At 46.3% G+C, this 14099-nt stretch overlaps 1 protein-coding gene and 1 non-coding gene across 2 annotated transcripts in view; one reads left to right on the top strand and one right to left on the bottom strand.

The window, feature by feature from the left end:
- Positions 1-6746: 6746 nt before the first annotated feature.
- Positions 6747-6938, top strand: LOC135909066 (U2 spliceosomal RNA). Its single transcript, XR_010566552.1, has one exon. It is a non-coding gene; the product is annotated as a U2 spliceosomal RNA (small nuclear RNA).
- A 3046-nt stretch (positions 6939-9984) lies between these two features.
- The window catches only part of LOC135908983 (phosphate-regulating neutral endopeptidase PHEX-like), a 49154-nt gene continuing 45039 nt past the window's right edge, over positions 9985-14099 (bottom strand). The window contains exon 3 of the mRNA XM_065440845.1: positions 9985-10182. Within this exon, the coding sequence (XP_065296917.1) occupies positions 10170-10182 (13 nt within the window). The 3' untranslated portion in view covers positions 9985-10169. The remainder of the gene's footprint in view (positions 10183-14099) is intronic.

Below are 14099 nucleotides of genomic sequence, written 5' to 3'. Positions count from 1 at the left end.
TGGCTAAGCGTCTCATACCGATATTGAAAAGAAGGGGGGAGAGTATCGCCCCTTGCGGTGTACCTCTATTGGTCATGGGAAAAGGGTCTGAGCGCGTAGTGCCAATGCCTATTGTCGCGATGCGAGAGGTCAGGAAAGAGCGGGTGTAATCATAGATTCTTTGTCCACAACCGATGTAACTTAGCTCAGATAAGTTCATGTGAAATAGTGTCAAATGCGCTTTTTAAATCAAGAGCCAGGACGAGATGTTCCGCACCAACCGTGGTGTTGCATAGAACTTCTTCGCGAAGTAGCAGGAAAACATCTTGTGTCGACAAATGTTGGCGAAAGCCGAATATCTTAGTGGGAAATAGGTTGCGGTCTTCAATGTAAGACGTGAGACGTGTGTGGATCACCTTCTCAAATAATTTGCCAAGACAGGAGTTTAGTGATATCGGCCTGAGATTTTGTAGATCATGAGGTTTTCCTGCTTTCGGAAAAAGCACGATTTTGGCCTCCTTCCACTGTTGCGGAACTACGCCCCTCTCCCATATCTGTTCATTAAAATACCGGGTAAGCTGTTCTAGGTGCTCGTCGCTCAGGTTCCGGATCATAGCATTTGTGAGCTGATCTGGTCCTGGAGCAGTATTTCTCTTCGCTGCTTGCGCTGCCGCGAAAAGTTCTGCCTTAGTTATCGGAGCGTCTAGCACCGCGTTTTCTTGCCCTTGGTATGGCAAGGTGCATGGGGGAGTGATTACTGCTTCTACGTACTTCTCTTTAAGCTTAGTGTGGAGGGCCTGATCTGTTCCTTAAAATTCTCCGGCAAGTTTTTGAAGAGTGCGGTTATTGGCCGTTTTTGTTTTTCCTGGTTCCATTAGGCTGCGAAGTATCGCCCATGTCTTGGAGGTGTGTAACGTTTCGCGAAGTGAGTCGCAAAAGCTCGCCCAACTCGCTGTTTCTAACTGCTCTGCGTAAGCGTTTGCCCGCTCTGATATTTCAGCACTTCTGTGGCGCAGTTTGCGATTAAGTCGCTGTTTTTTCCATCGTTTAATTAGCCCCCTTCTGGCTTCCCACATATGTAGCAGATGGTTGTCAACTACCGGCGTTTCCGCTGTGAGCGCTAGCCGCTTAAATGTTGCTTTATGAGCGTCTCGTATGTGTGTTGCCCACTCTTCAGTGTTCTCAGGTGATATCTCAGGTATGGGGATTTTGCGATAATTTACCCAGTTCGTGATTACCACCTGGCCACAGGGTCGCCGAAATTTCGGGGAGCCTACCGACACACTGATAATGAAATGGTCACTGCCTAGATTTTCTCCTAGATTGGTCCAGAATACCTCGTTGACATTATTTGTGAATGTGAGATCTGCAAAGGTGTCTGCACTGACGCTGTTACCTAATCTTGTCGGGATTTGAGGGAGATGGATGAGTTGGAGATCATATGCTTCGGTCGCTCGCTCGAGCTCCCGGCCTTTGGGGATGTTTGTTCGGTAACCCCAGCTGGTGGGAGGAGCATTGAAGTCCCCAAGAAGCAGTAGTCTATCCTGGGTGCCGGAGTGACACATGACGTACCGAATGATGGCCTCGAAATCGGCCCTCCTTTCTTTAGGTGGGCTATACACGTTCGTGAGTATGGTTTTTGCCTTGCTACGCTTCTGCGGTAGTATTGTTACAATTTGATGGTTGATGCTGCTAGTCGCCAGATAATCTATACTGTTTGTTATGTCCTTGAGCACCATCGTCGCGACCTTAGGGTAGTCTGGGTGGGTTATCGTGTAGTAGCCAGTCAACGTGACCGGCTTGTTACGGATCTGTTGCAAACAAATAACATCAGGCTTGACTGGCACCGTGTTAATGTACTGTTGTAGAGCTGCCGCCCGTTTGTGGAAGGTGCGGCAGTTCCATTGCCAAATTTCGAGATATTCGTGATGTACTCGCGTTCTACTCGCCATGAATAGTGCTTTCGCTGTCCGACGTCGATATGGGTGGCGGACGACGGTTAGATTGAGCGCTGGGGCTAATGCTGGCTCGCTTACGAGCCGCGCTCTTTGCACTGGCCACAGATTCATCGACGTAAGTTTTTAGGCTTTGAAATTCTGCGTACATCTGCTGCTGAAAATTTTGCATAGTTTGTAATTGATGCACAACTTGTTGGAGTGTAACCTCTACAGAATTCGGCGTCGTTATAACCTCGAGACGCATGCCTGCCGCTTTAGTATGCGCTGTTATGTTCGTTTCGGTACAGCGACTAGCTTTGAGGGAGGCCAACTCTCGCTTAATTTCTGCCAAGCTCTCGCGGAGGAGCTTGTTCTCGTTAATGATCTTCCGATATTCGGGATTTTCTGTTATAATAGCAGTAGGAGAAACGACTCGTGCCCAGCTTACCGTGTTATCTTGTGGCGCTTGCTTGGTCACAGTGCCGAAAGCCCCCGATTTAGGCGGTTTTGGTGATTGGTAATGAGGTGGGTTTTTGGGATTAGAGTTCTTTCGGGTCCGAGATCTTGACCTGGATCGACGGCGAGTCTCTGATACCTTCGGTGAGGGATCGGATGCGGATTCTCCATCATCGGAACTGAACCAACGTAGGCGTTGAGGTGGCTTCGTTGAGCTGTCCTTCCGAGTAGTCCGTTGAACGCCAGTCCTCGGCGTTTTTTTGCTTTGGGGTTTGAGACGTTTTTGCAACTTCGGTCTCCTGTCATGTGACCCTCCCCACAGGCTGCACACTTGGGAGCACACTCATGTCCGGCTACAGGGTCCCGTTGTCCACATGTACGACATACTGGAATGTGTGGCTGGGTACAAACTTCCAATCGGTGACCAATTTGGTGACGCACTTTGCACACCTGAGTGGTAATCTTGAAGGGATAGCAAGCAAGTTCTCCGCCATTGTAGTAGACGAACCGCGGTGTAATACCTCCAAAAAACGTGATAACGGCCGTTTTAGTGTTACAAAACATGCGCGCTTGGAGAATTTGCACCCCTTGCGTGCGTATGCGTAGATTCGCTTTTAGCATTTCAGGCGTCGTGTGCGGGTCCAAGCCGTGAATGACACCCTTGGTTGTCCCGTCAATTGTCGCTACATAGGCGTTGACCGAGTGAGGCCGGCCGTTGATGTTGAGCATTTCAATACGTCTAACGTAGTCCGCCACTGTCTGGTGCGGCGTGGACACGATAAAGATGTTGGAGCCCGGCTTGATTCTGAGCCGAAATTGCTCACCTGATATTTTCCCGTTGCATGTAGCAATCACAGCATCCGCCAGTAGTGGACTAGCCAGGTTCTTGACCGGTAGCACTTGATGCGGTCGCACCACTATCTTAAAATCATCCTTTGGCAGGGGGGGTAACCGCCTGTATGCTGGTTTGTGTTTAGATTTTCCGGCTGCTTGACAAGCGGAAACTTGCTGATTCTTCAAGGTCCCCGAATATTCCAGTGCTCTGGTCTTCTCCTCTTTCGCATCCTTCTTTTTCTGCCGAAGCGTGAGGAGCGTCTGCCAATCCCCATCTGTTTGACTTTGGCTCTCTGTCCCTGCGTTCTGGTCGCTGGGTCCTTTTGGTGTCGTGAGGTTGTGAGCAGCGGAGTCTTGAAACACCATGCTGTCAAGGTCCTGGCGGCGCGTCTCCGTCACCCGCGAGGGTCCGGGACGCGCAGGTGCGTCAGGCGGTTGACTTGCAAGAGCCATCGAGCGGTCGGTGGGAAACGGCAAGAAAGCCGCTTCCCATAAATCGCTGATGACACGGCTTCTCGTATGGCGCAAATTAAGTAATTATGCACATGTTGCAGCTTCATAGCTAAAGTTTCCCGAGTACTGCATACCTGCCCATGCAGAAACGGACTTTGCGGTGAAAGCGTCCATAAAGGAAAGGAATAGGTGTGGAAAGTGCTCTGCGCTAATTATCCTCTTGGCTTAGTTGTTCTATTGCTCACAACACAGAAAATAGAACATTGCGCTCCCTGGAAGTGACCGCCACTTGTGCATTTCCCAGAGCTTCCATTCGAGAGTTAACACATTCTGATTCACTCATTCACTGGCTACTATAAGACATTTATTTTTTTTTTACATTTACCCCATTGATCTGTGGTTGATGTGGTTCGACCTACCAAGTTAACACTGGCCCACCGAATGGAAACGCCGAGCTATTCATACTGCTCGACTATGGGTATGACGCTGTTGAATTGACGCCACGTAATGGCTCCCAATTTCTCTGCGCTAAACATGAGGCCTAGGTTTGTCGCTGCATTGCCAGAGATATTAGAAAGTGTCTGTGTGTATCTCGTGCTGCTGTGCCACGACGTGAGCGCCCCAACCGCAAACCATCGCGAGTGGGCAACACCCTCTACAGAACTTAAGGCCTTCTCGCTGTACCCTCTCCGCTTGCGTTACGTCAAGCAAAAGAGACCCACATTAAAATTCCGTGCATCGTGCGACGAAGCTACGAGCGGCACAGCTGTGATGAAAATGAGACGCGGAAGACCGAGTGGGCGACGACGGCGACAACAATTCGATCAGTTCCGGGAACCTTGCTGCGTCTTGAATAGCTTCGGGATTAACAAAGTGCTGGTATGCCACGACATGCTTCCGAGCGCATGTTTTTTTTTCTATTTTTTTGTCTACGTGAACTATGCATGTATTCTCTTCGCTTGCGCTTCGATTGCGGTTGTGTGTCCTGCATGCCTTCACTGCCGCGGAATGTGGATTACGTTCATGCCTAATATGCCTAATAAGTGTTGCGTGCCCAATTGCTGGGGCAATTAGAAATAGGGACCGAAAAATCAGGCGTTCATGTTTCCTCAAGATCAATGACAGCATATTGGGTGCCAATGCTAAGGCAATGAAGAGAAAAGCTGGAATTCAGTGGAATAAGGCAGCTGTTCCTTTGAAAATATTTGCACGAACGTGTTGTATCTGCATCGCTAAACTCATTTAGGGTGTTGTAAATATGTGGACTCGAAACCGAAATTATTCGTTTAGAGCATAATATAGACTGGAATAAATACATGTGTCCCGAATGTGAAGAAGGGCACACCAGTGAAATTGTCATGAGATATGTGTTATGGTGCAGTGGAAACATTTTGTTGAAGAACTTTTGTGGTCACATGAACGCTAAACTCTTTGACGCCGACGATAAATCAAGGCAGAGAAGCTACTCTGAATAAGATCGCAGCACTGTGACTTTTCAATATAAGCCATGCTCCCTGTCATCATTTACCCGAAATTTGCTCTCATTCCTAAGGTTGAACCATTTCATTATTTATGGACGGGCTTTTTAATAATGCAGCGCGTAAATAGTTTTGCATAAAAAAAAATAATATTGTAACACCCTCTGTTCTCTGCGGGCTATCTGCTCAACTATGTCTAAAAAAGCAATAATTGCGCTCTGGTTAACGTTGCCAATAAGGGCGCGATCCCTTCATTCAACCCGTATCCCCGTACACGCCGCCGGCCTCTTCTCCGTGACGTCACTCGCCGAGAGCTCAGGCTTTCTCTTGTCAAGGCGTTGGAGTGGGGCGCTGCCACCGATAACCGTAGCTAGAGGGAAGGGGGAGGCGCACAGGAACCAGTAGGAACGAGAGAACATGTGAAAGTACGCGGAATGGCGCCGGCGCATACGTCCATGCCCACACACTTGTCTGTTCACTGTTTTCATTGAATAGCATGAAACCTGACTTTCGACGCTAAATGTTAATCCTAAATTATCCTGAATCCGTAATCCTAAACCCCTTAATGGCGAACTGCATCTCGACCACGGGTCGGGCCGGTACTGCACTATCTTCGGTATCGGCCCATGTATGGGGAGTGCTTAACGCCAGTATCGCCTCCGCCGCGGATAGGCCACTATTGCACTATCATCGAGGTCGGCCCACGTACGGGCAGTGCGTAACGCCTGCTTCGCCTCTGCCGCGGCTCGGCCCTGTATTGCACTTCCATCGGGATCGGTCCACGTATGGGGAGTTCTTAACGCCTGCGTCAACTCCGCCTCGGGTAGGGCCAGTATTGCTTTATCTTCGGGATGGGCCCACGTATGGGGAGTGCTTGACGCCTGCTTCACCACTGCCGCGGGTCGGGCCGATATTTCGCAATCTCCGTGATCGGCCCACATACGATGAGCTTTTTGCTTACGACACGAAAATTTCCTTGGGCGGTAGGGGTATAGAGATTTGCTGTAATAAAACCATGGATATTTACAATGGGAAGAAAGAAATGAGCAGGAAAAATCTGTAAAACACAAAGGCAGTGCCTTGCTGTTTGAGCCTCGAGCTGGTTGCCTAAGGATAAAAACATACTGTAGCAAATATTCGCAAGAAGATAAGATAGTTGCATGCTGTAGCGGCTGCATACATATGCAAAATTTCGGATACCACTGAGCATATCCCAAATGAATCTGAAGGAATTCACCGAGTAAGACCCGTAGGTAATGAACCTTTTCCAGAAGCGCTTGGACATAATGTGGACGGAAGTATCAAGCCGTGAGTAACCGAGATAAGTACGTTACGTTTACATTATTGGTGAAAAAAAGGAGGGAAGAGATCGATACGAACGGATCCACTTGTGAGCCATTCCACTATGTGAAGGCGGATTATCAACGAAGCTGTTTAGCACACGAAACAGAGGTGACACGGAATTTTGAACAAAGGTATGAACCCATTTACTTTGCTTTTTTGTGCACATTGGCATGGACGACGGGACCGCCACTACGGGAGAGTGGAAGGAAAGTAGATACGCAAGCGTTTGGAACGCCGACAAAGAGAGGACGATGCGAACGTAGACATGGCCGACGCGTGTCACATTGTAGTGTCTGTTCTTACCAGATTAATAGCTGATACCGGTTCTATTGGGACCCAAGATATTTATTGGAACCCAAGAACTTATTTGTGCAACTTGGCAGAGTGCTTGAAGCTTGTTTCACCTCCTCCGCTGTCGGCCAGTTATTTCACTACCTCAGGGATGGGCCCAGGTTTTTTGCCCACGCAGAACAAAACTGCACGGAAGCCTAGCCATAAACAGCTTCGTTGCAAAATACTACAATGAAAAACATGTCCAGCATACCTGAATATTTCAAGTGGGCTAGGTGGATATTTGTCACTGGCCCGCTTCAAAGGGGAAGCCAATAAATAATTATCATCATCATTGGTATTTGAAACAGTCATTGATGCATCAACCTATTACTGCAGCAGCGTTCTATGTTCACAAGTGGCCGAAAAGATCAAATTATGGATCGTTAACGAAAGTTGCACTCACTCCTGTGAAACCCACCCACCGTTCTGCTTTGCAAGGGGGAGAAGCTGTTTTCACAACTCACTCGTCTAGGGAAGGGCTTGTGCGCCGCCAACTTCAGCAAAGTCACACATCACATGCATGGCAGCTTTTCTTTTCTTTTCGTCTATTTGGCTTCAGATCAGTGTTTCCTGGGCGCGTGTTCCCATGCTGGCTTGTTTGCTTTGCTTCATGCGCGTTCTGTTTGTTTATTAACTTAGTGCAAATGACACTGGCGTGTCAAGAATGAGCTATACTTTTGATCTTCAGGCACCCATTCTAACAAAGCACTTGCACGACTAATAACATGACGATGACATTTCGTCCGTCTGCTTAAAATCGGAAGACGAGCTGAAACAGGTAGAACGATCACTGGCTGCGGCTAACGTTGAATTCGCGCTTCGTTCGTCACAAAGGCAGGGGAGTGCACTAATTGGTGGAGGCGATTCATACCGCCGTCAAAAGGGCACTTTAGTTCGCGAATTACATCGATCTAAATAGGAATAAATTCTGAACGAGTGCTACTAAACGGCAATTTTTGAATCGCAATTGATTTTGTCTGTCCTAAACGCAGATAGGATATAAATGTTTGATTCAGATTAACCTCAATCGCTATTGAAAGTAGAGTAGCCTGAAGGCCCTGAACACTGGTATTTAAAGGTTGAACATTCGCACTAGTTGCACATGGCTGGCTGTCCCAGCTTGTGTGGGCGGTGGAAATAATTTAGGCATAGGTAGTGCTAATGATATCGCACGGAGCGGTTTAAGTTTGTTCGCTTATCGCTTATAAATTTCGTGCTACAATAGCGAAAAAAATCAGATTCTTATCTAAATTAAATTAATGTGCGCTTCTCTCTTGACGGGTAAGACAACGACATAATCATTCATTTAACTTTTTGTAACGATGCAGCTGGGTCAACTTTGGAAAATCAATTACCGGAACAGAGATAAGCCGACTACGAAAGAACAAGAACCACTCCTTGGATGGCACATTGAGTACACTTTACAACGCACAGAATAATTAAACTTTGCACGCGTAATGCGAAGGTTGTGGGATCGTTCCCCACCTGCGGCAAATTGTTTTTTCATCTACTTTCATTTCCATGAATTTATCGTTTCATTATTTCATTCATTAAGCACAAGTAATTTCCCCTAAATTGCCCTTGGTGTCAGTGTTTGTTGGCTTCTTATGATACGACTAATTTCGCAATTATAGCTTACAGCTAGCATTACGCTAGCGCAAACTGGATCGGTCACTTGTCTTTTGATATACTTGCGTGCGTAAATGGCTTTAGCTTTCTTTAAATCCGCTCGGGTCAATGCGTGAGAAGTTAGGTCAGAGCAGCGTTGCACTGTTTGCCTTAGGCTGACCTAGATTTCCATAAGCAGATGAGTACAGCTAATTAAGCCTCAAGGTCAACTGTAGAGCAGCTTTCAGCTTGTGTCAAAGGATCAGGGGCACACATAGAAGGTTAGTGGGGGACACAGTTCTCATGCAACCTGAAATGTTTGTTGTAAAGGTGGTTCACAGCTGCTAGTATGTCACCGCACATCTTGGTAGTGATAACGAGTCGGTAGCTGCGTACAACAATGCCGTGTTCCGTGTGTAATGAGGATATCTACAGGGGCTTGTTTTCAAGGCGTATCTTATTTTGTTGTAGCGCAAGCTGAACAAGGACAACAGAAAGCGCTGTGTGTGTCAGATGTGCCTTTCTGTTGTCCTTGTTCAGCATGCGCTACAACAAAATGAGATGTTACATGCATAGTTCATCCCGTAAATCCAAGTAGCTGCGTAACTGCCGAATGACGTCAGCTCCCTGTCGCGCCAACTTGTGCTTGTATGACAGCGAAGCTGTCTATGGCTACCCTCCGGAAAATCGTGGCGCGAATTGTAAAGGCCTTGCGGCAAAGCCAATTCTCTTGCGAATGCTCTATAGCTTTCAATCTAATCTAGGTACTTGGGAAAAATATTTATACTGAAATTTGACGCTAAGACGACTCCATCAATACGGCAAGTTTGATTTACTTGTCAAAATTAGTTCATTCGCATTGAAGTTGTAAACGATACAGAATTCCCGCCTGCTGTCAATACATGGGCATCCACGGAGGGAGTACGGTGACAGAAAGCGGCCGTAATTCTTGTTTTAAGAAAACTCTCTGGACACGAATTATATTACGCGTGCCCGCGTAGACGACGTCAACATTAGACCGAGTTTCATTAACTTTTCACATTACATAGTTCGCATTGAAGCAGCAAACATTGTGGAATTTCCATCTGCTGTCAATACATGGGCTTCTAAGGAAAGGAAACGGAGAACCCCATATTTGTCTGCTAGAATAAAGCTCTAGTCCTTCGAAAAGTCATTCAGCCAATTAACTCGAAAATATGCTCATTTGCTAATTAGAAAAAAAGTGTTTTGTTTTGTGCAATATTTCGAACTGTGCCCCGGTCAACGCACATCGTCGCTTTCGTCGAGGCTCTGTTTAACGGCCACCTACGCTTAAACGACGCTCCGTCGCAGCTGTGTCGACAACACCCGCGTCTCTATAGGGGCGTCGTAAAAGCCCTTCGGTGGAAGCTCTGTGTATGTATGACGAAGTGCGCGACGTAGTGCGCACCTGATATGACGACCAAGGAGACTTTTCGTACCATTTCGCTCCACCGCTGGCTATGGGAAGGCCACGCGTGATAAAAGAAAGCGCAACTAAAGAGAAAAAGACAAGACAACAAATGATTATGTATTCATTTGTATTTCACGTAAATGACATGCACACAATTAGATGTACAGTTACATACTAACAAAACTCTGTACCGATATATCTGATACCACAATAGCAGCTTCGGTGGTCGACCACCATCACAGGAAGGAATGGCTCCTCAATTTTACTGGCGAAGTTGCTGTATGGCCGGTTGTTCGGTTTCTTGCAAAGCTTGATTCAAGAAGCTTGCCTGAAAGGAGAAGATTCGCCAAGGTATTGTAGAATTTTTCTGCGGATTCACTCAAGATTGGTAAACTCGGAAAACGGTATAACAAGTCTAAAATAAAATGGTCTTTCCCTGACCTGTATTTCACTGCTAGGCGATACCTTTGCAGTTTGAGGCTCATGCGATGATTTCGAAGTGGGTGCTGACACAATGGTTTATTCAAAATTATTTCGAGTGGTTTGTGATCAGATTCCGCTGTGACATCCGGGTACCAGAACCAGTAGTGCTGGAATTTCTCGTAACCATATACGACCGCTAGCATTTTTATATTTGTGCATATGTATGTTGTGCTTTCGAGAGAGACCAGGATGAGTGCGCTAGTGGCTGACCGTTTTTAATGATGAAAGCACCGAATCCCTTTTGACAGGCGTCTACGGATAGCGTGATAGGCTAGACTTTCTGGCAGTGAGCCTGAACTCGAGCTTTGGCCAAGGTCTCAAGAAAAGCTTTGAAAATAGTCTGATATAGGTCCTCGCAGACCTTCGCGACATCCTCTTTTCAAAAGAGCTCGCCGAACGCAGCTGTGATCGCCGACAAATGTGGAATGACCTGTTATCATCATCATCAGCCTGGTTACGCCCACTGCAGAGCAAATGCCTCTCCCATGCTTCTCCAACTACCCCGGTCATGTACTAAATGTGGTCATGTCCTCCTTGCAAACTTATTAGTGTCAACCGCCCACCCTAACTTTCTGCCGCCCCTTGATACGCTTCCCTTCCCTTGGAATCCAGTCCGTAACCCTTAATGACCATCAGTTATGTTATGTCCTCATTACATGTCCTGCCCGTGCCCATTTCTTTTTCTTGATTTCAACTGAGAAGGGAATATCGCTAAAAAAACACACGGACGAGTAAGGACATGGATGGGCGCAAACTCGCGACTGATTTTATTCAGAAAGAACACAAATATATATACCTAGATTCTTATTGCCTAATCATTGCCTAAGCGCACATGCCAAGAACGTTCTCTCTTTCTTATACAAATTGACACTAGGATCGCTTACGCAATCATCACCTGACTTATCAATGTAAAAAGCTTCTGCGAGTTCACGTGCTACGTGGTTACGACTGCGCCTTAAGATTTTGGTTCTAGCCAGCAAAGGCTGGCATGCTTTATCAGGCGTAGCCAAAGGGCATGCGCCGCAGTGTAAGGGCAAATTTGACCCTTTTTCGTTAACCATAGAAAGCTTATGTTCCCTTAGTGGTTCATTTATACAACGGAGCGCAATAGCCTAGAGCTGTTTTTTACCGTGAAGACGCACAAAGATGACAAGCCGTTCCGGTGTATTGTAGTGAAAAGGATACGTGGCAACGAAAGATTAGCTCTTTTCTCCAAAAGTGTTTAAGGAATTTAGTTATACAAGACCCTTTTGTTGTGAAGAATTCAGGTGATGTGGTCTCTTTCCTACAGGGTTCCTCATCTGTAGGTTACGCTGTCTCTTTTGACATAGAAAACCTGTTCTTTTCTATACCGCATGATGACCTATTTTGTGCAGTTAGGTCTTGCATCGACGAAAATGGTGTAGTAGATTTTCAGAATACTAGCGGCCTAACCGTGGACAATTTCATGAAGCTACTAGAATTTTATCTTGAGTCCACTTTTGTAACTTTTGACAACCATATTCATGTTCAACGTCAGGGCATTTGCATCGGGTCTTGTGTGGCACCGGTACTGGCTAACATTTTCCTGGCCAGCATCGATCGTGATCTGGTGTGTTATTTGGACGACAAGATGGTTCTGAGAGTTTTTAGATACGTGGACGATTATTTGGTGATTTTTAAGAAGCAACCCGGTTTGACGCACACGGTTACCGTGCAAGAGACCTTATCTGTCTTTAAACGACACGGGAGGGGTCTAACCTTCACCCACGAATTACCTGAACAAGATAGATTGCAGTTTTTAGATATTAACATCACTTTAACACCTGATCACACATGTTAGATGTACTCACCACGAGCCCGGAAAGACCTGTTGCCTTTTGAGTCCGCTCATTCTAAGACGGTAAAACGCGCCATTGTTATGCTGTGCCTGAAGGAAGCCCTGCAGAAATCATGTGTTCACCTGGTAAAGGACAGCCTCAGCAATCACATTGGCAGGTTACAGAAGGCTGGTTTTCCCGTTTCCGTCGTGGCTGCAGTGGCAGAGAAGCTTCTGCAAAGTTTGAAACCTAGAACACCTCAAGATGGTGGCGGTCAACTGAAGACCAGACCGGCGGTTCTACCCTATATTCATAGGGTGTCCCACAACCTAAAGAATGTTGCCAATCGCTACGGTGTGCCGGTGGTATTTTCTGCCCCGCGCAAGTTGGCCTCTTTGTGCCCCCGGATTGTCTCCGGCGAGGAATGCGTGCGAGACTGCACGAAACGTGACGCCACCCAGTTTGTCAGGTGTTCGGTCGGGGCTGTGTATGAAATTCCCCTGACATGTGGAAAAGTTTACATTGGCCAGACGGGCCGTTGTATAAATGAACGACTAAGGGAACTTAAGCTTTCTATGGTTAACGAAACAGGGTCAAATTTGCCCTTACATTGCGGCGCATGCCCTTTGGCTACGCCTGATAAAGCATGCCAGCCTTTGCTGGCTAGAACCAAAATCTTAAGGCGCAGTCGTAACCAGGTAGCACGTGAACTCGCAGAAGCTTTTTACATTGATAAGTCAGGTGATGATTGCGTAAGCGATTCTAGTATCAATTTGTATAAGAAAGAGAAAACGTTCTTGGCATGTGCGCTTAGGCAATGATTAGGCAATAAGAATCAAGGTATATATATTTGTGTTCTTTCTGAATAAAATCAGTAGCGAGTTTGCGCCCGTCCATGTCCTTACTCGTCCGTGTCTTTTTTTAGCGCAATTCCCTTCTTTAAGTATGTACGACCGACTCGCCCAACAACGTGCTCTCCTCATTACCTCGCGTTCGTTCCCTCACCCAATCTGCTCTTTTCTTATCCCTTAAAGTTCCTCCATCATTCTTCTTTCCATAGCTCATTGCGTAGTCCTCAATTTAAGTAGAACCCTTTTCCTATGCCTCCAGGTTTCTGCCCCGTACGTGAGTCCTCTAAGACACAGGTGTTATACACTTTTCTCTTGAGGGATAATGGCAACCTGCTGTATTCCCTTACCACTTCCAGCGCTTCGCTACCTATCGTAAACTGCTGTTCTCTTCCCAGACTGTTGAACATTACTTTAGTTTTCTTCAGATTAATTTTTAGACCCACCCTTCTGCTTTGCTTCTCCAGGCTAGTGAGCATGCAGTGCAATTTGTCCCCTGAGTTACTAAGCAAGGCAATATCATCAGCGAATCGCAAGTTACTAAGGTAGTCTCATTTAACTCTTATTCCCAATTCTTCTCAATCCAGGTCTCTGAATACCTCCTGTAAACACGCTGTGAATAGCATTAGAGGGATCGTCTCTGCCTGTCTGACGCCTTTCGTTATTGGGATTTTGTTGCTTTCTTTATAGAAGACTGCGGTGGCTGTGGAACCGCTATAGATAGGCTTCAGTAATTTTAAGTACGGCTCGTCTACACCCTGATTCCGCAATGCCTCCATGACTGCTGAGGTTTCGACTGAATGATAGGCTTTCACGTAAACAATGAAATTATATATATATATATATATATATATATATATATATATATATATATATATATATATATATAAGTGTTGGTTTATTCCGCACATTTCTCTATCACCGGTTTGATAGTTATCATGATCGATTGATATAAACTCATCTATTGATATCAGGTGAAATTTTATTTGTGACAGCACGTACAATAAACATTGCTCTTTTAAATTTAAGCTGTTTGTAGCAAATTCACCTGAAACGCCGAAAAGTTTTATATCGTGAGAACAGAACACGGACAGCCGCGACGGAATTCGCCCTTT

This window comes from Dermacentor albipictus, chromosome 2, assembly GCF_038994185.2.
Source record: "Dermacentor albipictus isolate Rhodes 1998 colony chromosome 2, USDA_Dalb.pri_finalv2, whole genome shotgun sequence".
NCBI classification, from domain to species: Eukaryota; Metazoa; Arthropoda; class Arachnida; order Ixodida; family Ixodidae; genus Dermacentor; species Dermacentor albipictus.
This window is presented reverse-complemented; position numbering and strand designations above follow the sequence as displayed.